Below are 24716 nucleotides of genomic sequence, written 5' to 3' on the forward strand. Positions count from 1 at the left end.
GGGCGTACGCTCTTTTCTTGAAGGTTTGAAGGTCGTATCGGTCCGGAAATACCGCGAGCGACAGTTCATTCCACAGTTTTAGCGATCTATGCCGATCGAACTGTCCTTTAGTATCTGCTTGGTATATAAAAACAGAATTTACGTTAAATTAAAACATTCCATTGCTTAATAAAATAATATTTATGATGATATTGATGACATTATCGTTAAAGGACGTTTTCCTACTCGTCGACTATAATTCTTGAATTAAGATTTCTTATACCAAACTTCAATTGGGTATTTTTAATGTATGGGCTCCCAACTCAACTATAATATTCATTACGATACAGTTTAGTCAACTATAATGAAATTGACCAATCACAGCTCGCCGCGGTCAAGAGGACGAAACCAAACCAAAGCTCAAATTAATTATTTATTTTAGGTTGTATAGTAGAAACAATTGGTTCATAAATCAGAAACGCGCATGTGACACCCTTAAAATAGCAACATCCATAGACTACGAAAACCACTTAGTGTTGCTTGTTAGTCTCCATAGGCTACGGTGGCCAAAATCGAGAAAACAACTGTCTAAAAATTTAACTTAGCGCGGAGCAAGTACCAGGGCCTCATGAGTATCGAGAAGGTGTCGTTGACCAACGCGCCGGGCGCGGCGGCGGGGGCGCGTACCAGTATGAAGGTATCGCGGCTGCTCGCGTATCTTAGCTGTGTATACTTTTGGTACTTAAGTATTATTTATGTTGGCTCGTAGAAAAAGTATTGTATACAATAGTGATATAATCAAGCTTTTCAATCTCGTACCTGACTTAGGCAACGAAGCTTGCTGAGTTGCCTCGATACTCGACAACGGTAAACACGGTACTCGACTGAAAAGCTCTCTATTATATCACGATTGTATAAAATACTATTTCAGAAATAAATATCGAAAACCCGATTCTCACAGATCCCGGTGTTTTTGGATTCTTTCAACTCAGAATCACTAGCATATTCAATTCTGATAATAAAATAAAATGTCCCAAAAATTTGTATGAAAATTGTACATTCTACTACGTCACGCACATACAAGTGAAACATTATTTCATACTAAAACGTGACGTAATGGAATGGACATTTTGGGACATCTTTTTTTAATGGTGGGATGGAGAATGCTGTCGATTCTGAGTAGAATGAGCCCAAGAACGTCCAGACGTGAAAGAATCAGGTTTTCAATATTTATTTCTGAAAACGCCCTAAAATGTCGTTCAGATAACTTATTTTAATTGTAAAAACTTTCAATGGAACTATTAATGGTAAAACTTTATAATGTATTAAAACAAATTAGTAATTATTAAATAAAATGGGACTTAACCTTTTCAACGCCATCGACTGATACATCCGTCACAGACCACAGTGCAAAATAGACCTACGTGAGTATACATATATAGTTCATTTTAGTTTTGACACTTCGGTGACGTGGCGTCAGGCGTGGCTCACTCCGCGATTTCGTCGCTTTGCTACAGGTAGCTAAAAGTACATCCGTTCCACACCAATTTTGGGGTTTGCCATAAGCCGCGCGTGGCGCTGTCGCCACCTAGCGGCCATAATTATCTGTGCTGATCGTAACAGACGCGTTTTGTTAGAGAGTGAGTCTTCTGTACCTAGTACTATTATTTATTCTGTGACGGCGTCGAAGGACAACTTTTGTTTGACACGGCGTCGACCAGTTTGATCGCGAAAAGCTTCGAAATTATCTCCGACATTTTTGATCGTGTGGTGAAAGACTGGCAATATATGGCTATAGCTGAGTATTCGAACTACCCGCATTTACCAGAGACACGTTGGTAGAAAAGACAATCAATCTTCATAGAATGATACGTTTCTGGTGCTTGTGTAACTTAGATCTACAATAATTTTTTTTCATCGGTGCTGTTCTTAAATTGACCTCATAATGTAACGAAATTGTTGATTATTTTTATTATATTATAGTATTAATAGCTCCTAGATATAAATTCAATGTCATTCTATACTATCTAAATCATCTCTAAGGCACTGGTCCCACCGCGAGCTAGTAAGCTATGAGCTATCGGCTATAAACACGAACAAAAGATAAGCACTCCCGTGTAAATAAAAGAGACACGGCGATAGTTACTCGCCCAGCGGTGAGCTATAAATATCGCCGTGTCTATTTTATTTACACGGGAGTGCTTATCTTTTGTTCGTGTTTATAGCCGATAGCTCATAGCTTACTAGCTCGCGGTGGGACCAGTGCCTAATGTATTAAAAATGTATGTTAATAATTGTAAATAAAAGGACAAGTATGTACAGAACGTAGCAGAAGTAGTGTTGGACTAACACAACTCTGCAACGATTTTGATACATTAGATGTATTTATTTCTTAAACAGTGGCCGATTTGCCCTAAGGCCCAAAAGGCCCGGGCGGCAAGATATTTAAGGGCGGCAAATTGTGACAAAAAATTCGCTGATGGTAACAAGAAATAACTCAAAATGTAGTCAATATGATGGGTGCTAAGGGGCGGCTACAGGGCCTGGGGTCTAGGGCGGCAAAAACTGCAAATCCGCCACTGTTCTTAAAAAAAGACAGTATTTTACACAAAAGCATAAAACAAAGGCTTTCACAAAAATATCGTCAACTTAACATTAAAAACAGAAAAGAAAAAATATAAAAGAATTTAAAATAAATAAATAAAATAGCGCTCACGGTGCATGTTATTTATAGGTCACCATTTCATAGAGAATTGACGTTTAAAATAACACTTGCACTGCGTTGTGCTATCAAAATCGTTGCAGACTTGTCTAGGCCCAACTCTAGCTAAGCGAGTGGTGTTCAAAATGACCTGTGCACGCTCTTATTCTCTTAGCGATAAAGCTGAGTTCAGGTCATTGAGAAAAACTTGTAGGTGTGAAATCAAATACAGATGTAGGTGCATAATTGTTTTCCATCGTATTTTCACGGAAACGTACGAACGGTTGACGTAAAAGGACAAGTATGTACAGAAGGTAGCAGAAGTAGATTTGGACCAAGACAAGTCTGCAGCGATTTTGATAAATCGCTGGCCCAATATTACAGCAGGCTTCTTTGTATGTTACATTTTCAAGATAGTTGAAATTCGACTTAGGCGCACTTGCACCATTCCACTAACCCGGGGTTAACCGATTAAACCTGGAGTTGCCATGGTTACCAGTACAATTTGACACTAGGTTAACGGTTTAACCGCTTAACCCCGGGTTAGTGGGATGGTGCAAGTGAGCCTTAATGTCACTATGACAATGTTCAGTTCGATAAAAGTGAAACATAGAACCTTACAGGCTATTGGGCCAGCGAAATGATAGCGCTCGTAGTGCAAGTGTTATTTATACGTCACAATTTCGTAGAAGTTTGACGTTTACAATAACACTTGCACTGCGTTGTGCTATCAAAATCGTTGCAGACTTGTCTAGGCCCAACTCTAGCTAAGCGAGTGGTGTTCAAAATGACCTGTGCACGCTCTTATTCTCTTAGCGATAAAGCTGAGTTCAGGTCATTGAGAAAAACTTGTAGGTGTGAAATCAAATGTGACGTCCCACTGGTAAAGGTACCTAATGGCGGTTGGCCATTAACGCCGCTCCAATATTATTGTGAAGCTATGCGACGTAAGCGCCAGCCGCCATAAGGTACCTTTTACCGTGGAACGTCACAAATACAGTTGTAGTGCATAATGGTTTTCCTTCGTATTTTCACGGAAACGTACGAACGTGTCTTGCTATTTCAGCCAGTCCCGGTACCAAAAGTACTGGGGGCCAATTTTTGAATTTCGACCGCTCGATTTCGTGTATTTCGTTCAATAATATCTCCACTAATAGGCCTTTAAATTCTACTAATAGAATTGAAAAAGAGTGGTCAATACCACTCGATTCCAAATTTCTATCGCTCGTATTTCAAAAGTTAGTAGATCACCGTTTTCCACCGATTTTCGTGTGACGAAATCGAGCGATCGAAATTCAAAAATCGGCTCCCTGTGGTTGACTGAAGTAGCATGACAAATACGAATGTTTCCGAGAAAATACGATGGAAAACAACTATGCATACGCCTACGTCTGTATGCCTGTATATAAAACCATTATTTGTGGATCATAAACTAGATGTAAAAAGCATTATAATGACATGTGTAATTGTGTATAACTTGTTGTATGTAACCCAGTGACGAAGTATTGTTGTATAATGTGGAATTTTAACGACATGGTTATATTTATGTGAATTATATTTTGAGCATTCCATCTGCATTTTATTTTCTCGTTTGCAACGTAAGAGTGCGTTGACCTCCGAGATGAATAGACTGAATTCTGGCAGGCGTGGCTCACTCCGCGATTTCGTCGCTTTGCAACGGGTAGCTAGTACTAACAAGTAAATCCGCTCCACACCAATTTTGGTGGCTAGACATAAGCCGCGCGTGGCTGTCGCCACCTAGCGGCCATATCTGTCCTGATCGTAACAGACGCGTTTTGTTAGAGAGTGAATCTTCTGTACCTAGTCATCATCATCATCATTTCAGCCTATATACGTCCCACTGCTGAGCACAGGCCTCCTCTCATGCGCGAGAGGGCTTGGGCTATAGTCCCCACGCTAGCCCAATGCGGATTGGGGACTTCACATACACCTATGAATTTCTTCGCAGATGTATGCAGGTTTCCGCACGATGTTTTCCTTCACCGAAAAGCTAGTGGTAAATATCAAATCATATTTCGTACATAAGTTCCGAAAAACTCATTGGTACGAGCCAGGATTTGAACCCGCGACCTCCGGATTGAAAGTCGGGCGTCATATCCACTCGGCCACCACCGCCTGTACCTAGTACTATTATTTATTCTGTGATTCCGGTAAGATATACAATGTCGCGTTAAACATAATATGCGTGCCATTCTAAGGGTTAAAACTGTTAACCCTCTGAACGGCTACCGTGCGCGGCGCGTCGTGGACTTGTCGGAAAGCCCGAAGGTGGAAGCGCTTTGGCTTGGGCGGTGAAAGGGATAAACGCACAGACAAGAGAAAAAACGTATTATGAAAATCAACCTTTATTATTAGTAAAAATGCTTACATTATAATCTTAATTATTTCACAGCTCAGATATTTTAGACGGTATCAGTGATACTTATTATGTCACTGGGGTTATTTTTTAATCAAATTGACGTAATTTATGGAAGAGGATATACAGATAATAAAACAACGGGTTGCACTCCGGGAGTGCCGGCAGAAGTGAAAACCGAATGACGCACTATGTATGATTGAGGTTAACGCCATCTAGCGTTATTTGGTCGCATCACTTGAAATCCCTAAGCACATCACTGTTAGTACTCGAGTTATGTTAGTACCAGTTAGAGCGAAACTCACTAGATGGCATTTAAATCAATAAAGAAAAACTCATTGTAACAGTTTTTCGATCAGGTCACGTGTCCGTCTTACGTCTTACGGTCACGTGACACCTGTTACGAGTTTAACATTTTTTCCCCATCACAAAAAGTGCACAGCGTCGCTATAGTAGTTTGTGTTACAAGGGATCAAAAGGATATATTTTCGTCAAGGGCGTGCATTGAATCCTGAATGAAGCGATGGATTCTATTGTAGAATCCTGAGCGTAATGAGGGATTCAAGTGTTAACGCCCAAGACGAAATAATTTTGATACCGTGTGACACATACTGCTTTTCACATCAACTATAATTCTGCAAATAATTTCTATTTCTATTTCTATTTCTATGAGGAAAATAAAGAAATCTCAATGACACAATCTGATGCTTAAACAGATTATTTAAGCTAATAAAATAATGTACAAAAAATGTAAAAATAGTGTGCTTGAACAGAAAAGTGTTACTTTGATCCCTCCTAGCAGGGAGGAAAAGTGCCACTTTGATCCCTCCTAGCAGGGAAGAAAAAGCTTATTTCCGAATAGGTGGTGTGAAATAGTACATTGTGCAACATGGGGCGTAAGTTGAATATTGCAAACTCGAGTCTATAAATCGCTCCGGCAAGCCGTCGCGATTTAACTTACTCTCGTTTGCAATATTATTACGCCCCGAGTTACACACAATGTTTTTCATCACACTTGCGATACAAAAATTAAGTATAAAGACAAAAAACTGTTAATCATGGCACTAGAAACTTCATAACTCCCTAGGGAGAACGCTTTTTCTATAACTCCCGCTAAATCTGCGTGCAATTCCAAATGTGCTGAGCGAGTGTGATGAAAAAGAAGTTTTCACTTCAATAATTAAACAGATGTAGTGCGTAATTGTTTTCCGTCGTATTTTCTCGGAAACGTTCGTACAAACAGCAACATTCATAACTATACATCGGTGGTCCTTATTACAAAAGGGATAAGGTCCACTGATGTACAGTTAACAGAGTGAGCGATGTATTTGTCATGCTACTTCAGTCAGCGTCAGTACTTTGGGGTCATCCATTAATTACGTCACACGAATTTCTAGGTTTTTTGACCCCCCCCCCCCCCTCCTTGTCACACTTGGTCACATTTGGCAAACCCCTCCCCCCCTAGTGTGACGTCACATTTTTTCTACGAAATCGCCATGTGGAATTAAGTAGGTACCTAAGTATTATTAATATTTTATCAAAATATTTTTGACGATATAAATATTAGTTATTTTATAACCCAAAACTGCTTAGGAAAGAAAATTAAACGAATAAAAACGATTATCGTTTTAAAAACTTGTTATTTAAATGTACAGCGAATAAAATAATTTAAATAAATTTTCGGTTACTGATGAAGTTAAAGTGACGTCACAAACTTTGTGTCTCCCCCCTCCCCCATGTCACATTTTCTTGACCCCCTCCCTCACCCTAAACGTGTGATGTAATTAATGGATGACCCCTTTGGGCTTGTGCACAAATCACGCGAGGTTCGATAGGGGGAGGGGGGTCACGAAAAAATCACGATAGGTCACGTTGGGGGAGGGGGGTATAAGGAAACCTCACGTATATTTATCTACAGTGAACGAAACTAAGAAAAAAAGACCTACCACATGACTAGATATTTTTTCTCGGTAATTTTTTTTAAATATGCGTGAGGTTGTGTGGGGGGAGGGGGGTAGCCAAAAACCTCACCAAATATCACCAAGGGGGAGGGGGGGTCAAAAAGTAGCCGAAAACACCTCGCGTGATTTGTGCACAACCCTTTTAGTACTGAAATAACACCTTTTAGTACTGTAATGCACGTTCGTGCATTTCCGTGTAAATACGATGAAAAATAATTATGCACTACATTTGTAGCTATCTTTAAAAAATTTAGTTTTGCCATATAAGATAAAAAAAGAAACTTCAAATTAAATTGACAGAATTCTTGGGTCGGATCCTTTTCCCTAAATACCGTCCAAATTATTTATTCGAATTTGGAGAGATAGAAATATAATTATGTATTAGTATAAAAATATGACCAGCGGCGTACCGTCTCGTCGCGGCATATGAGACCCAGTCTAACACATGCTTGCAATGAAACCAATAAAACAATTCAGCACTTTAATTAAGGGATAGAGTCGGACCAAAAAAAGTCTGCAGCGGATTTGATAGCCCACGCAGTGCAAGTGTCATTTATACGTCATAATTTCATAGAAGTTTGAAGTTTGAAATAACTTCACTGCGTGGGGTATCACATCCGCTGCAGACTATTCTTGGTCTGACTCTAAGTGCAAAATAGTAATACATATGTGGCTTTCCATCAGAGAAGGGTATTTAATATTTATGCTTCATCTGCAATAATGGTCTTTTTATCAGAATTTCTACTGGGATTTCAGATGGAAACTTCCTTATAGCACTTGAAGCCTAAGGACCTTTCTGTAATGGAAAGTCACATATTTTAAATTTTTACGATAAGTTAATATATCGTTCTAAACCAAAAGACGCTTCTCGTATAATTATAAAAGATGAAATGAAATATCGTTTTATCTAGCAACCGAAGTGTCTTTTGGTTAAAAACGTCACATTTGTTATTAACATGTGTACACATTAAACAAATGTGTCGTTTTCAAGCAAAAGGTGCCACTTTGTAGCTTGCCACAAGGACGCTCTGACAGGTTATTCGTTTAAAGATATTAGCAATTTTCGTCGTTACGGTAAGGGACAATGTGATACCTTTTACTTGAAAACGTCACAAATATTGTTCTTCGGTCACTATCGCTTGAGCACCATCATCGGTTGGTCGATGTTGAACGCCTTTATTAGGTCCTGAAACAAATAGATTTCTTTATTTGACCATGACGTGATATCACGTTATCGGGGAAGTTTCCTAGTCGTGCCGACGTCTAAACACGTCCAGATTTACTGGAAAACGAACTATACTAACTAGAGACCGAGGTCATATCACTGTCTCTCTCACTCCTACTATGACCACGTAAGCGTGAATGAGACTGCGGGCAAACTGCGGCCAGAAAGCTGGGCGTCCTAAATAAGGTGAAGCGATACTTCACACCTGGACAGCTTCTAACACTTTACAAAGCTCAAGTCCGGTCGTGTATGGAGTATTGCAGCCACCTGTGGGATGGCTCAGCTAAATACCAACTCGCCGCTTTGGACTCAGTGGAGCGCAGAGCCAGGAGGATGATTGGCGACAAGAAGCTAACGGCTAAGCTTCAGACTTTGGCCCATCGGCGGAAAGTCGCCAGCCTGTCGGTATTCTACAGGTTGCACTTCGGGGAGTGTGCCCAAGAGCTACACGAGCTCATTCCACCGTCCCCATTCTACCATCGGACTTTTAGACGCACGGCCGGTTTCCATCCTTACTTGGTAGATATTCCGCCAATTCGCACTAAGCGCTTTGCTTCTACTTTCCTTATGCGCACTGCCAAGGAATGGAATTCCTTGCCGGCGTCTATATTTCCGTGCTCTTATAACCCGGCAACCTTCAAATCAAGAGTGAACAGGCACCTTCTGGGCGAGCTCGCTCCATCGTAGGCCACGTCTACGCCTCGGCTAGTCTGTGGCCATGAGTAAACCCATGCATAATAAAAAAAAAAAAAAAAAAGAGACGTCAGATTAGTGTACGGCATACGGCAAGTATAGCTGCATGGCGAGCTTGACTATGAACCGTGCCAAGCTAAAGTAATCCTTACTACACCGACATAAGGCACACACCTGCCACCTCTGCATGTCCAGGCTGGCTATGAACCGTGCCAAGCTGAAGTAATCCTTACTACTACGAGATAAGGGACACACCTGCCACCTCTGCATGTCCAGGCTGGCTATGAACCGTGCCAAGCTGAAGTAATCCTTACTACTACGAGATAAGGCACACACCTGCCACCTCTGCATGTCCAGGCTGGCTATGAACCGTGCCAAGCTAAAGTGATCCTTACTACACCGACATAAGGCACACACCTGCCACCTCTGCATGTCCAGGCTGGCTATGAACCGTGCCAAGCTGAAGTAATCCTTACTACTACGAGATAAGGGACACACCTGCCACCTCTGCATGTCCAGGCTGGCTATGAACCGTGCCAAGCTGAAGTAATCCTTACTACTACGAGATAAGGCACACACCTGCCACCTCTGCATGTCCAGGCTGGCTATGAACCGTGCCAAGCTGAAGTAATCCTTACTACTACGAGATAAGGGACACACCTGCCACCTCTGCATGTCCAGGCTGACTATGAACCGTGCCAAGCTAAAGTGATCCTTACTACACCGACATAAGGCACGCACCTGCCACCTCTGCATGTCCAGGCTGAGTATGAACCGTGCCAAGCTAAAGTAGTCGTTACTACACCGACATAAGGCACACACCTGCCACCTCTGCATGTCCAGGCTGAGTATGAACCGTGCCAAGCTAAAGTAGTCGTTACTACACCGACATAAGGCACACACCTGCCACCTCTGCATGTCCAGGCTGACTATGAACCGTGCCAAGCTAAAGTGATCCTTACTACACCGACATAAGGCACACACCTGCCACCTCTGCACGTCCAGGCTGGCTATGAACCGTGCCAAGCTAAAGTGATCCTTACTACACCGACATAAGGCACACACCTGCCACCTCTGCATGTCCAGGCTGGCTATGAACCGTGCCAAGCTAAAGTGATCCTTACTACACCGACATAAGGCACACACCTGCCACCTCTGCACGTCCAGGCTGGCTATGAACCGTGCCAAGCTAAAGTGATCCTTACTACACCGACATAAGGCACACACCTGCCACCTCTGCATGTCCAGGCTGACTATGAACCGTGCCAAGCTAAAGTGATCCTTACTACACCGACATAAGGCACACACCTGCCACCTCTGCACGTCCAGGCTGGCTATGAACCGTGCCAAGCTAAAGTGATCCTTACTACACCGACATAAGGCACACACCTGCCACCTCTGCATGTCCAGGCTGACTATGAACCGTGCCAAGCTAAAGTGATCCTTACTACACCGACATAAGGCACACACCTGCCACCTCTGCATGTCCAGGCTGACTATGAACCGTGCCAAGCTAAAGTAGTCGTTACTACACCGACATAAGGCACACACCTGCCACCTCTGCATGTCCAGGCTGACTATGAACCGTGCCAAGCTAAAGTGATCCTTACTACACCGACATAAGGCACACACCTGCCACCTCTGCACGTCCAGGCTGGCTATGAACCGTGCCAAGCTAAAGTGATCCTTACTACACCGACATAAGGCACACACCTGCCATCTCTGCACGTCCAGGCTGGCTATGAACCGTGCCAAGCTAAAGTGATCCTTACTACACCGACATAAGGCACACACCTGCCACCTCTGCATGTCCAGGCTGGCTATGAACCGTGCCAAGCTGAAGTAATCCTTACTACTACGAGATAAGGGACACACCTGCCACCTCTGCATGTCCAGGCTGACTATGAACCGTGCCAAGCTAAAGTGATCCTTACTACACCGACATAAGGCACGCACCTGCCACCTCTGCATGTCCAGGCTGACTATGAACCGTGCCAAGCTAAAGTAGTCGTTACTACACCGACATAAGGCACACACCTGCCACCTCTGCATGTCCAGGCTGACTATGAACCGTGCCAAGCTAAAGTGATCCTTACTACACCGACATAAGGCACACACCTGCCACCTCTGCACGTCCAGGCTGGCTATGAACCGTGCCAAGCTAAAGTGATCCTTACTACACCGACATAAGGCACACACCTGCCACCTCTGCATGTCCAGGCTGACTATGAACCGTGCCAAGCTAAAGTGATCCTTACTACACCGACATAAGGCACACACCTGCCACCTCTGCATGTCCAGGCTGACTATGAACCGTGCCAAGCTAAAGTGATCCTTACTACACCGACATAAGGCACACACCTGCCACCTCTGCATGTCCAGGCTGACTATGAACCGTGCCAAGCTAAAGTGATCCTTACTACACCGACATAAGGCACACACCTGCCACCTCTGCATGTCCAGGCTGACTATGAACCGTGCCAAGCTAAAGTGATCCTTACTACACCGACATAAGGCACACACCTGCCACCTCTGCATGTCCAGGCTGACTATGAACCGTGCCAAGCTAAAGTGATCCTTACTACACCGACATAAGGCACACACCTGCCACCTCTGCATGTCCAGGCTGACTATGAACCGTGCCAAGCTAAAGTGATCCTTACTACACCGACATAAGGCACACACCTGCCACCTCTGCATGTCCAGGCTGGCTATGAACCGTGCCAAGCTAAAGTGATCCTTACTACTGCGACATAAGGCACACACCTGCCACCTCTGCATGTCCAGGCTGACTATGAACCGTGCCAAGCTAAAGTGATCCTTACTACTGCGACATAAGGCACACACCTGCCACCTCTGCACGTCCAGGCTGGCTATGAACCGTGCCAAGCTAAAGTGATCCTTACTACACCGACATAAGGCACACACCTGCCACCTCTGCATGTCCAGGCTGACTATGAACCGTGCCAAGCTAAAGTGATCCTTACTACACCGACATAAGGCACACACCTGCCACCTCTGCATGTCCAGGCTGACTATGAACCGTGCCAAGCTAAAGTAGTCGTTACTACACCGACATAAGGCACACACCTGCCACCTCTGCATGTCCAGGCTGACTATGAACCGTGCCAAGCTAAAGTGATCCTTACTACACCGACATAAGGCACACACCTGCCACCTCTGCACGTCCAGGCTGGCTATGAACCGTGCCAAGCTAAAGTGATCCTTACTACACCGACATAAGGCACACACCTGCCATCTCTGCACGTCCAGGCTGGCTATGAACCGTGCCAAGCTAAAGTGATCCTTACTACACCGACATAAGGCACACACCTGCCACCTCTGCATGTCCAGGCTGACTATGAACCGTGCCAAGCTAAAGTGATCCTTACTACACCGACATAAGGCACACACCTGCCACCTCTGCATGTCCAGGCTGACTATGAACCGTGCCAAGCTAAAGTGATCCTTACTACACCGACATAAGGCACACACCTGCCACCTCTGCATGTCCAGGCTGACTATGAACCGTGCCAAGCTAAAGTGATCCTTACTACACCGACATAAGGCACACACCTGCCACCTCTGCATGTCCAGGCTGGCTATGAACCGTGCCAAGCTAAAGTGATCCTTACTACTGCGACATAAGGCACACACCTGCCACCTCTGCATGTCCAGGCTGACTATGAACCGTGCCAAGCTAAAGTGATCCTTACTACTGCGACATAAGGCACACACCTGCCACCTCTGCATGTCCAGGCTGACTATGAACTGGTGCTCCTTGGCGAGGCCGCCGCCGCGGGCCTCCTCCGTCACCGGCGCTATGAACGGCAGCCCGTGCTCCTCGTCTGAAAACAACACCAATACATGGTTTAGCAGGAATGGATATTTGGCACATTTTTGACCCCCTCCCCCCCTCCACCTTGGTGATATTTGGTGATTTTAAAGCAAAACAATCGAAATTATGTCTGAAAATATGCCACCATCCATCACCACCATCCACCATCTACGCCCTCTTCCGTCTTATCCATCCTGTTACCATTTCCACCACGTACCATGCTCTCAACGGAGCGGCAGCTGCCCTTATGTAATGCTAAAAAGCAGAAGGTATTTACCCACGTGACAGGAGACAGCGCCCTCTCTGACCAGGAACGAGAGATGGTAGACGTTCTCCACCGAGCGCGCGAAGCTTTCCGGGTTGAGCACGGTGTGGAAGTAGCTGAGCGGGGCTCCGGTGCGCTGGAAGGTCTTACCCACGTGGCAGGAGACAGCGCCTTCTCTAACCAGGAACGAGAGATGGTAGACGTTCTCCACGGAGCGCGCGAAGCTCCCCGGGTCGAGCACGGTGTGGAAGTAGCTGAGCGGGGCTCCGGTGCGCTGGAAGGTCTTACCCACGTGGCAGGAGACAGCGCCTTCTCTAACCAGGAACGAGAGATGGTAGACGTTCTCCACGGAGCGCGCGAAGCTCCCCGGGTCGAGCACGGTGTGGAAGTAGCTGAGCGGGGCTCCGGTGCGCTGGAAGGTCTTACCCACGTGGCAGGAGACAGCGCCTTCTCTAACCAGGAACGAGAGATGGTAGACGTTCTCCACGGAGCGCGCGAAGCTCCCCGGGTCGAGCACGGTGTGGAAGTAGCTGAGCGGGGCTCCGGTGCGCTGGAAGGTCTTGGTGACGAAGCGCTTCACGCGGGCCACCATCTCCGCGCCCTCTTCGGTCTTGTCCATTCTGGAAAACGATATTCATAGTTATTATTTACTAATTTTACTATTAATGACGCAAAAACCGAAACATCTAAAATTGTCAGTAAAAGCTCGTATACACTGGCTTTTTGCAGGGACTCAATTTCATTACTGCATCGAGACTGAATCGCGACTGTATCGCTGCAAAAAATGGAAGTGTGGAAAAGGCTTAAAACTTCTGTTTTGTACATTCTAGAAATAGTGGCTTTATGAAATTTGTGAAATTCACATACTGGGGTCACTCGGGGAAAACTCTAATCTGCGTTTTTATCAATCTCAAGCTAAAGACAGGGTGTTGTTGCCAAGTAGAGGGACCAAACATGTCGACAGCGGCCGGTGGACTAAATATTTTGATGAGTTGGTGGCCGCTATTGGATGTGCGCCCGGTGTCCGTTAACTCGTCGGATGGTCGATATCGCGATCGCGGGGCACTATTCTATGAGAGTATCTCAAGACCGCGAGTACACGAAGAGAGGTTAAAATGTTGATATGTGACACACATTGGTCGCTTACTTGTCAACATTGGCCGGGGCCTTCTTCTCGGCGAGCGCCTGGCGCTCCACGCGGCGCCGCTCGGCGCGCGGGCGCTCCTCGGGCGCGGCGTCGAAGGCCCCGAACAGCGAGCACGTCACCGGCGCCTCCAGCGGGAACAGGACGTTCCAGAATTCTGGCTTCTCTTTCTGCGGAAAGAAATCTAAGCTAGAAAAAAGTTATTGGTGTCTTAAAACTAAGCGCTCGTAAGCGAATCCGCATAGAACGAGCCGCCTCGCGAAGAAAATGCCGCGCGAAACACCTCGGTCGGAGACGTGCCTCGCCCGAGACAATGTGGCCGAGACACGTCTACACAGACCGAGCTGCATCACGCGGCATTTTCTTCGCGAGGCGGCTCGTTCTGCGTGGACTTGTTTTAAAAAGACGCCAGTAGCAAGTGCTGCCCTCTACAGTTCACACACTGTTCCTTAATCCCCGTCCCCATATCGCGCGGCAAACCATCGAACATTCGATGGTTTGCCGCGCGATATGGAGACGGGGCTTTATACGTATGCTGCCTGTTATACTGCCCCTACAGCACCAACATTTTCAAACCGTTATCCCGTTCCACGCGTTATCCCGGCATTTTGCCACGGCTCATGGGAGCCTGGGGTCCGCTTGACAACTGATCCCGAGAATTGGCGTAGGTACAATAGTTTTTACGACATTTTATTATTTTTTATTAAGATGATGTAATCTCCAATAATCATAAATTTCGAGATGAGGTGCTACCATGTCTCACTCCGCTACAGGTAGCTAAAAGTACATCCGTTCCACCCCAATTTTGGGGTTTGCCATAAGCCGCGCGTGGCGCTGTCGCCACCTAACGGCCATATCTGTCCTGATCGTAACAGATGCGTTTTGTTAGAAAGTGAGTCTTCTGTACCTAGTACTATTATTTATTCTGTGGCGCTACTAACAATGTGCGCGGCGAGCTCCCGGCGGTCGTACACGTGCACGGCGCCGGAGACGCCGGCGGCGCACGTGGCCGCCATCTGGCTGGCCGCGCGGAGCACCCGGGACGCTAGGAAGCTCTCCGCTGCAACAAAACGACTAGCAATTAAAAGCGTTGTATAATATGTAGAGTTATAGGTGACTCAGCTCGGTAAGAAAGCGCATCCAATTTTATGAAGGCATCACATAACAATCAGTAAGATTCATATAATGGCTCCTCTACACGATGGGCCAACGCCGGCCACTCCAAGGGACGCATTTATGAGTTAGAGGGAGCAAGTGATATTGCTATGCTATCTCATTCTACCGCATGGCTGCGTCCCTTGGAGTGACCGGCATTGGCCCATCGTGTAGAGGAGCCATTATATGTATTCTCATTTCTTTTATTGACTTTATTTTCTTTTCCTTTTGTAAGAATTTGATATGTTTTCTGAAAGAGCTAAGTATTTGTATGATTTCATGTAGATATATGTTTTTTTTTATCAAATTTCTATACATCAACATCAACATCAACATTTATTCAGCAAATAGGCCACAAGGGCACTTTTACACGTCAACATTGAATTTACATAAAAGCAAAAATAATAACATCAACAATTTTATAAAATAAAACTAACAATTCAATCTAACGTATTACAATTACTAAGAGATGTATATGGTCTCTTAATGTCGAATTACATACAAAATACAGATAAAAAAACACACACAAAAAAAATCTATAATATTTAGAGGTGTAAATGTCTCTAGGTGTCAGAACTATAAGATTATATAGTTTATCAAGTTATCCTTAGAGATGTATAAGGTCTCCAAGAGTCAATATCCTGTATAATTAATACATTCATTAAAAGAAAAGAAACATACGAGAACAGAATCAGGCGTCTCACTGTAATTAGTTAATAAAAATTAAGTTACTAAGTATAATAGCTCGTGTTAGCTTAACAGACCAGTCTCCACAAACAGCACCCGTTCACGAGTATGACGCGTATCTCAGCCATCGCCTCCCTCAACCTTCATTCGGGAAAGTGGCGACCCGATCAACAACGCCACCGTAAGCAAAGACTTTTAAGCGAGCATGACATGTTCAAGCTACCGGCCTATATTAATATTAAAATAGTAATAACATGTAGCTGTAAGACACGGCATTTTGTGCTCATATGTTACATAAAAAGACAGTAATATAGCTTCACATAATTACTAGCCTAAGTTGACTTAGAGATGTAAAGGTCTCTAAGTGTCAGAAACATTAAAAATATAGGTAAGTATGTACAATCAAAAATAAAAATCAAATAAATAAATATGTACTTAGAGATGTATAAGGTCTCCAAGTGTCCAAAACTAAAATTAAATTAAACAATATAATCAAGCGAGAACATCATTGTCTCATGTGTCAATTCTACTGGACACTAGCATATTTAATTCACAATGTAAAAAAAAAAACAATATTTATTTAATTCTTATTATACTAATGAAATCAAGCTACCGGCTTAAAAGCATCTCTATCGTTTATAAAATCATTTACAGTGTAGTACGCCTTACGTAACAAGGAGTGCTTAATGTGCGACTTAAATTTATGAAGTGGTAAATTCACTACATCAGTGGGGACTTTGTTATAAAAACGTGTACAGTTCCCGACGAAAGACGTACTAACCTTACGGAGGCGGTGGGCGGGCACCGTATAAAGTTATATACCTACTGAGTATAATTGCATGAATTCTATAGTAATTTAAATTGTATTTTTAGCGAGAGAATTGAGGACCATGGCCACTTTATATTCTATTATAAAGGAGAAACGCCAGGTTTATATGGAACAGGATTCTTAATAAAAAATGAATTTAAACCACTTATTGATGAGTTCATTGGCGTCTCAGAGCGTATTGTAATACTTAATATAAAACTACCCCCGAAGAATGAAAAGTGGTCAATTATTCAGGTATATTCTCCTACCGAACAATCAAGCAGAACAGAAATCGACACCTTCTACTCCACGCTGCAACAGGCAATAAACAATCACTCACACAACAACTTAATAGTAATGGGTGACTTCAATGCAAGAACAGGGGCAAAAGGAGAAGGAGAACAAACAATACTGGGCCCATACTGCTCAGGCAAAAGAACAAGAAATGGGGAAAAACTTATACAACTGGCATACGAAAACAACTTAAAAATACTAAATACCCTATACAAAAGACGGGAAAGCAACAGATGGACATGGATATCTCCTGACGGCCAGCACAAAAACGAGATAGATTTTGTACTAACAAACAAAAGTAAACACTTTCGAGACTGCAGAGCTCTAAATAATATTAATTTTAACAGTAACCACAGAATGGTCAGAGCAAAGTTACAAGTAAACACACTAAAAAGTAGACCCTTTAAAGCAAAGCAAACCGACAGCATAATACTAGAAAATACAGAGCTACTAAAAGAAAAGCTAGAGCAGTTCATTGAAAAAACGAAGAATCTAGACATACAGAGTAAATACAACAAATTCCAAGAACTTCTGTACAGCAATAAAAAAGATAAACTAGAAAACAAAGGCGACAGGCAAAAATGGATGACAACCGAGACTAAAGAACTGATAAGAAATAGAGCAGACCTTATATCCAACCCTGAAAAGACAAAAACTACAAGAAAAGAAATAGCCGAAATAAGCAAGAAAATTAGAACACAGATGAGAAAAGACCGTCAGAGACACAGACTGAGACAGCTGGAAATGTGCATACAAAGAACAGGAGGCACTAAAAAAGCAGCAAAAATACTTTTGGAAAAACGAGACTGGATACCAAACTTAATAAATAAAAATCGTAAATGCGAAAAGCGACGCCCAGAAATAATATCAATAGCCACTGAATTTTTCAGAGAATTATATTCAAGTGAAAGTACTACACAGACAACAACCCTATCAGGAGACAGCAAAGTACCAGAAATACTATATGAAGAAATAGAAAAGGCTGTGAAAACTCAAAAAACAGAAACAGCTTCAGGATCAGATGGCATAAGTAACGAGTTCCTCATCCTAAATAAAAATCTCCTAATACCAATTCTAAAACACCTCTTCAATGAAATCTTACAAAAAGAGATAATCCCTTGCCAATGGACAACATCATCTATAATACTTCTACACAAAAAAGGTGATAAAAATAACATCAACAATTATAGACCTATAAGCCTATCCTCGAATATATATAAAATCTTCGCTAAAGTTATACTCCAAAGAATAACCAATAAGCTAGAGGAAAGTCAACCAAGAGAGCAAGCGGGCTTCAGGAGCGGGTACTCGACTGTGGACCACATTCATGTCATCAAACAATTGTTCGAAAAAGGCAAGGAATACAACATAACATTCTACTGCTGCTTCGTGGATTACAGTAAAGCTTTCGATACAATAGAGCACGAGAATATCTGGCAGGCACTCAAAAACCAAGGTATCGAAAATAAATACATCAGAATACTAAAAAACATTTACAACAACAGCAGGGCCACAATAAAACTAGAGCAGGAAGGCAAAGAGATCAGAATAGAAAGAGGCGTACGTCAGGGGGACCCACTATCGCCGAAACTCTTCACAGCCGTCCTAGAAGAAGTCTTTCGCCAATTAGACTGGGAGAAATGTGGACTATCTATTAACGGTGAAAACCTTTCACATTTGAGATTTGCGGATGACCTGATCATACTCTCATCATCAAGTGAGGAATTGCAAATAATGCTGAATGACCTAGTTATAGAAAGTGGGAAGGTGGGATTGGTTATGAACACACTAAAGACCAAGGCTATGACTAACGACAAGCAAAAACCTATTCTCATCAATAATAACCCAATTGATTACGTCAACGAGTACATCTATTTAGGCCAGATAATCTCTCCGGTAGATCTAACCTCAAAAGAAATAGATAGACGTATTGGAAATGCTTGGAAGACATATTGGAGCCTAAAGGAAATAATGAAAAATAAAGATATCAATGTAACTATCAAGCGGAAACTCTTTGATACCAGCATACTTCCTATACTTACCTACGGCTGCCAAACCTGGGCTCTCACTAAAACACACATTAGAAAGCTAGAAACTTGCCAAAACTCCATGGAAAGAAGTATGCTGGGGAAAAGACTATCGGATAAAATAAGAATAAAATCCATAAAGAAGATCACCAAAACAAAAGATGTCACAAAAACAATAAAAAAGTTAAAATGGAAATGGTCAGGACATACAATTAGAGGCAAAGAAAAATGGTCGAAATCGATAATGAACTGGTTCACAGGCCATAAGAAAAGGAAAAGAGGTAGACCATTTAGAAGATGGGTGGACGACATCAAAGCCACAGCAGGAACCACATGGACGAGAGTTGCCAAGGATAGAGAGGAATGGAGAAGGTTGGAGGAGGCCTTTTGCCAATAAATGGCACACAGACAGAAAAAAACGCAAGAACTGTAGAAAATAATGCAATCTACTGTCTGAAATAAAGGATTATTACATTATTACATTATTACATACTAATGAAATCAAGCTACCGGCTTAAAAGCATCTCTATCGTTTATAAAATCATTTACAGTGTAGTACGCCTTACGTAACAAGGAGTGCTTAATGTGCGACTTAAATTTATGAAGTGGTAAATTCACTACATCAGTGGGGACTTTGTTATAAAAACGTGTACAGTTCCCGACGAAAGACGTACTAACCTTACGGAGGCGGTGGGCGGGCACCGTATAAAGTTATATACCTACTGAGTATAATTGCATGAATTCTATAGTAATTTAAATTGTATTTTTCTTATTTACTCTTGATACATGTTAATTATAAGATGTGATAATGCTTTGAAAAGATCTGTCCCACCGAGTTTGTTGCCAGCTAAAGGGAGGACAACATTTGGAAGATTATAGGACACTTCTGAATGCAATTACCTCAGAAACAGGACAGGTGGAATACTCAAAATATTGTAATTAATTACTTGGGTTCTTGACTCGGTCCTCCATGGAACCCTGCTGCAGCAGCTCGTCGGCCTCCTTGATGACATTGGTTGTGTACTCCATCTTCTCATCCATGCTGGCACCTTCAAGTTCTGCAAATAAAAAAAAATTGAAAACAACTGATGATGAAGTCTTAGCTGATTTTGACTACAGCAACTGAGTACCGGACTTGGCTTTAAACATTATATCATAACTTTTGCTCAGATGCCAGGTTTGGTTCATGAATTACAGACTGACGGATGGACAGATGGATAGCGCAGTCTTAGTAATAGGGTCCCGTTTTTACCCTTTGGAAACCTAAAAATGAAGCTGAAGCTGGAATCAAACCAGTGTCCTGTGTTTGCCGGACAGACGCCTGAACAAAGTAATTTTTTCCTTCGTATATCCCATTTATTTACGTTTACAATTTAAATAGTACTGTGTCTACTTGAAATAACACAAATTAAAATATTTTAAAAGAAAGTAATTTAATTTGTTCTTAGGGAACAAAAGAGTTGTTCTGGTTACAAATTTACCACTTCAGGTGCTCCTAGGGAACACCAGTACCATACTTAAAAGTTATAAACCACTGATTTCAGAAATAACAGACCTTGGCGCGTTACTAGTTTGCTTACCGAGTTTTGAAAACCCTTCAAGGAAATTTCGATACTGCACTTTTCTGTCGACGCTCATCCTGCTCCGCGTCGTCATCGACGAGCTCGGGCTCGGCCCGGAGGAGCTCTTGTCCTTTCTTTTGCTCATCTTCTAAATTGTTTCAAATTCAATTTTTGTTTTGATACCAACAATGGCGGGCAGGCGGACACGATATCTTTTTTTTTTGACTTGACTGAAAAAAAAACTAGTGTGTGGCCACTGTGGCCAGCGTACTAGTTAAAATTCCCACAAATAATATACAAATACTACGCTTATACGCTACTGTCTGGCAAAAAAAGTAGAAATCAAAAAGCGGCAACACTGTAGTGTTGTCCTGTTTTCTTATATATATTGGTTTGAAAGGGACTACACTACAGTGTTGCCACATTTTAATTTCTAATCTTTTTTATCAGACTGTACAGCTCGTTGTATGCCTTTCTTTCTAAAAAAAATATGATTTTTGTAGGTACTTGTAGTTTTATAAAATGAAACCCTTGGGCCCTTAATAGGAATAAATTGAGACTTCAGTCCAATAAGCATATATAGTTCGTTTTTTTAGCATTAGAAAGAACTCCACAGAATCAAGCGTGCAGTTTTTGTCAGGCTCTTTAATTGTTAATAATTATTGAATTATATAATGTAGCATGGTCAATACATATAATTTACTTCAAATTATTACCGCTAAAAGTGCCGGATTTGGAATCACAAGCTTACTTCTGCGAAGTTCTTTCTAATGCTAAAAAACGGACTATAGACAGTGAGATAGCAAATGCTCTAGCGCTCATGGTCCCTAATAGGTAGATACTTATAGAAGCCCGAAAACATTATACTGTGTGACTTGAACTAGGTTTGTTAATCAGGATTTGCCCATTCTTGTAACATACATTTTAGTGTTCCGTATCTCAGAAAGAAAAAACGGAAACCTTATAGATGATACACTCGTACCTCTGTCTGTCCCTGTTTGTGATCTAAGGATACGAAGCGATAGTAATACCTAGGCATAACAGCTAATATGCAGCACAGTGTATTGACAACCAGAGATGTGACTTATTTGAAATACTTGTATTTAAAATGCAAATACAAAATGCAAAATACCTATTTTGTATTTTGTATTTAAATACCTTTTGAAGAAAACTATTTTGTATTTTATTTGAAATAGTTTTTGGGACCTATTTTCTATTTTCAAAATACAAAATACTTTATAGTAGGTAGGTAGGAGTTACAATCTCTTCTGATGTTACAATCCTGGCAACTCTCTCATTCTTTTAACATGGAACTGTTGAATCTGTTTAGTAACGTCGCACATGACCACAAGCGTAGCGAGTGGTTAAAAAAGTGGAATCTTGAGTGTTGGGAGGGTTTCAAGGCACGAGAGGAGAACAAACTTTTCTGCCCTGGTGAAACAAAAACGAGACGTTTTCATCACACTAACGAGAGGCATTATACTAGCTGTGAAACATTACAAATTAATGCTTTAAAAGTTGGCCGATAAAAACCATCATCCATACCTACATCCTACCGGTTAATATGAGCAAACAACTAGAAATTTGCACTTTAGATAGAGGATTGATTTCAAAGAATAAAGAGAGTCTTTTCAACTCGGACATTTAAAGTAATACTTTTTAACCTCGTAAGTCCCCGCGTACTTGTACAAGTACAAATTAAGGATAGCACTTCAGACCTGACATTTTAACCCACGTAGATGGCGTAACTGCCTAATGTACTTACTCAAGTACAATTTTTTTATTTCCCATTTACCGGGTAGTTTTTTTACAACGGCAACACTGACACGGTCATTCTCATTCTATATTCTATGGTCGATTTCGCCATGTTAGACAGGTAAAGTCAACTGTCAGTGTCAGTGTCATTTTTTCTCAAGATGGCCACATAGTCAGGTCGCTGGCCAGCACGAGGTAAAATAATCGGTTTATATTCAAGTAATCACTTGTTTTTTCTGTTGTCATACGAATGTATTAGTATAATTAAATAATAAATATTGTAAAATAAACAATATTTCAAAGAAACCTGTATATTTAAGGGGGTTCGTGATCGGTCAAAATAATTTGTACTTACGGTAGTACGTTCGGTCTAAATTACAAGTTTTTTTTTCTTATTCTAGCGTTTGATGAAAAGCAAATATTTCAATTTCTCAATGACTATGACTTCAAAGACTCTGATAATGAAGATATGTTTATATCTGAACCAGACCAAGCATCAAATAGGGACTTTTCTTCGTTTTCGGAATATGAAGATGGAGAAATAGAAGTTGCAGTACGCGGACGTGTATCTAGTCATCGATTTCAAAGTGCTCGTGGTCAATGAGGTGGGCGTAGCCGTGGTAGAAGCACAAATGCACAAGGGCGAGACGTGGGAAAAGTGCAAGGGATAGGCCTGGATATCTAGTCTAGGCTTTGAACACCCAAATCCAATCTCCTTGGATGTAGTATAGTATTAAAATAATGAAAAGAGGTTTTTTAATTCACCTTTTTATAAGAAGAAGATTAGTTATGTTGTAATAAAGTATTTTTTTTTTACTTTACTGATGTTTAGAGAAAATATATGATTTAATTTTAATATTAAATAAATCCTTTATTTTTTTTATTATACTGTGTAAAAACCTAATGTACTCACACAAGTACAAAATATTTTCAAAAATTTCCTTCATAAAAAGGTGCTATACATAATAAACATACCATAAAAATACTGAAAATAAACCTCACTTCAAAAAATCTCTAAAATCGACATCTTTTTGTCTCGGTCTGAAGCACTATTCTTAGTTTGTACTTGGTATAGTACAGCCGGCAGATATGACTACTGCCCTCGAAAAAACACAGGACTTACGAGGTTAATTCAGACTAGGTATTCACTACTCAGAGTACCTTTTATCGAAAAGTATTTGTATTTTAAAAAAGTATTTTGAAAATACCTATTTCGTATTTTGTATTTAAATACAAATTCAAAAACTATTTTGTATTTTGCATTTGAAATAGTATTATCAAGGAAGTATTTGTATTTTGTATTTAAATACTTTTTATAAAGTATTTTTCGCATCTCTGTTGACAACAAGAACAAGGCTGATTTAATATAATCTACAAATTGAGGATTTACCGTTTTTCCTGGCAACTTTACGAAGCAGTAGTGACATTTCAGGGGCGTTTTTCGGATTTTCCTTATAAAATTCTTTACACGAAATTACGCACTTTTAAGTTTTTGGTGATAAATGGAGGCAGAATGCCGTAGTTCCAGGGTCATTCGAACATGAAAAAAAAAAGAAGTACGCGGTATAAAGACAATGCGTTTGTGATTATAACGATAAAACGAATTTATTTGTAAAATAGGATATAATTATTATAATTTTATAAAATTGTAAATAAAATAATGTACAAATTAATTACACAAATCACTGTATACTAGGAAGGGTGACAAATAGTGTTTTCGTTTTTCATGTCCGTGACAGTTGTGAGCAAGGTTATAAATTGATAAATTTGTGAATTAGATACGTTCTAGTGGAAAATAATGGATTCGGCTCCAGCCCAGGAAGTCACGGAGCTGCTGAAGCAGTGGGAGGATCAGCATTTGACGCCGAACTACGATCCTATACCCACTTTGACGAGGTGAGATGTCTTCTGAGGGTACAGAGACAAACGTCAAAATTGGCACATTGTAAACGGAAATCAACGTGTGGGTTGTTATTTTTGGTCGCGGAGATGTACCCTGCTCTAGCTGGCCACATGTTCGCCAATTTACTGAAATGGAGCTCCATTATGCTTCATGGTCATACCATAGCTAGTTAACCCCAGTTTTCAGCTATATCCAATAATTACATTTTCAAAAGTAATGTTTTGTAAGACAAGTTAAAACTTGATTGAATTGCAGATATCAAATTATAACACCATATTGTGTAATTAAAGTATAGAAAAATCTAGAATATTCTTTTCATTACAGAAGACTGCAAATTATATG

General features: G+C 41.6%; 2 protein-coding genes and 1 long non-coding RNA gene across 3 annotated transcripts in view; 2 read left to right on the forward strand and 1 right to left on the reverse strand.

The window, feature by feature from the left end:
• Positions 1 to 2075: 2075 nt before the first annotated feature.
• Positions 2076 to 4249, forward strand: LOC134676336 (uncharacterized). The gene is made up of 2 exons (XR_010099911.1): positions 2076 to 3554; positions 3681 to 4249. It is a non-coding gene; the product is annotated as an uncharacterized LOC134676336 (long non-coding RNA).
• A 781-nt stretch (positions 4250 to 5030) lies between these two features.
• Positions 5031 to 20926, reverse strand: LOC134676271 (uncharacterized). The gene is made up of 7 exons (XM_063534641.1): positions 20735 to 20926; positions 20102 to 20212; positions 15125 to 15243; positions 14187 to 14353; positions 13190 to 13659; positions 12675 to 12784; positions 5031 to 8204 (listed from the first exon to the last, which is right to left on the reverse strand). Exons 1-7 carry the CDS (start codon positions 20859 to 20861, stop codon positions 8151 to 8153), a joined length of 1158 nt encoding a protein of 385 aa, XP_063390711.1. The 5' UTR covers positions 20862 to 20926; the 3' UTR covers positions 5031 to 8150.
• Positions 20927 to 23963: 3037 nt separating this feature from the next.
• The window catches only part of LOC134676299 (protein mahjong), a 68015-nt gene continuing 67262 nt past the window's right edge, over positions 23964 to 24716 (forward strand). The window contains exon 1 of the mRNA XM_063534674.1: positions 23964 to 24367. Coding sequence (XP_063390744.1) covers positions 24270 to 24367 — 98 coding nt within the window. The 5' untranslated portion in view covers positions 23964 to 24269. The remainder of the gene's footprint in view (positions 24368 to 24716) is intronic.

Source organism: Cydia fagiglandana, chromosome 24 (assembly GCF_963556715.1).
Source record: "Cydia fagiglandana chromosome 24, ilCydFagi1.1, whole genome shotgun sequence".
Lineage (NCBI taxonomy): Eukaryota > Metazoa > Arthropoda > Insecta > Lepidoptera > Tortricidae > Cydia > Cydia fagiglandana.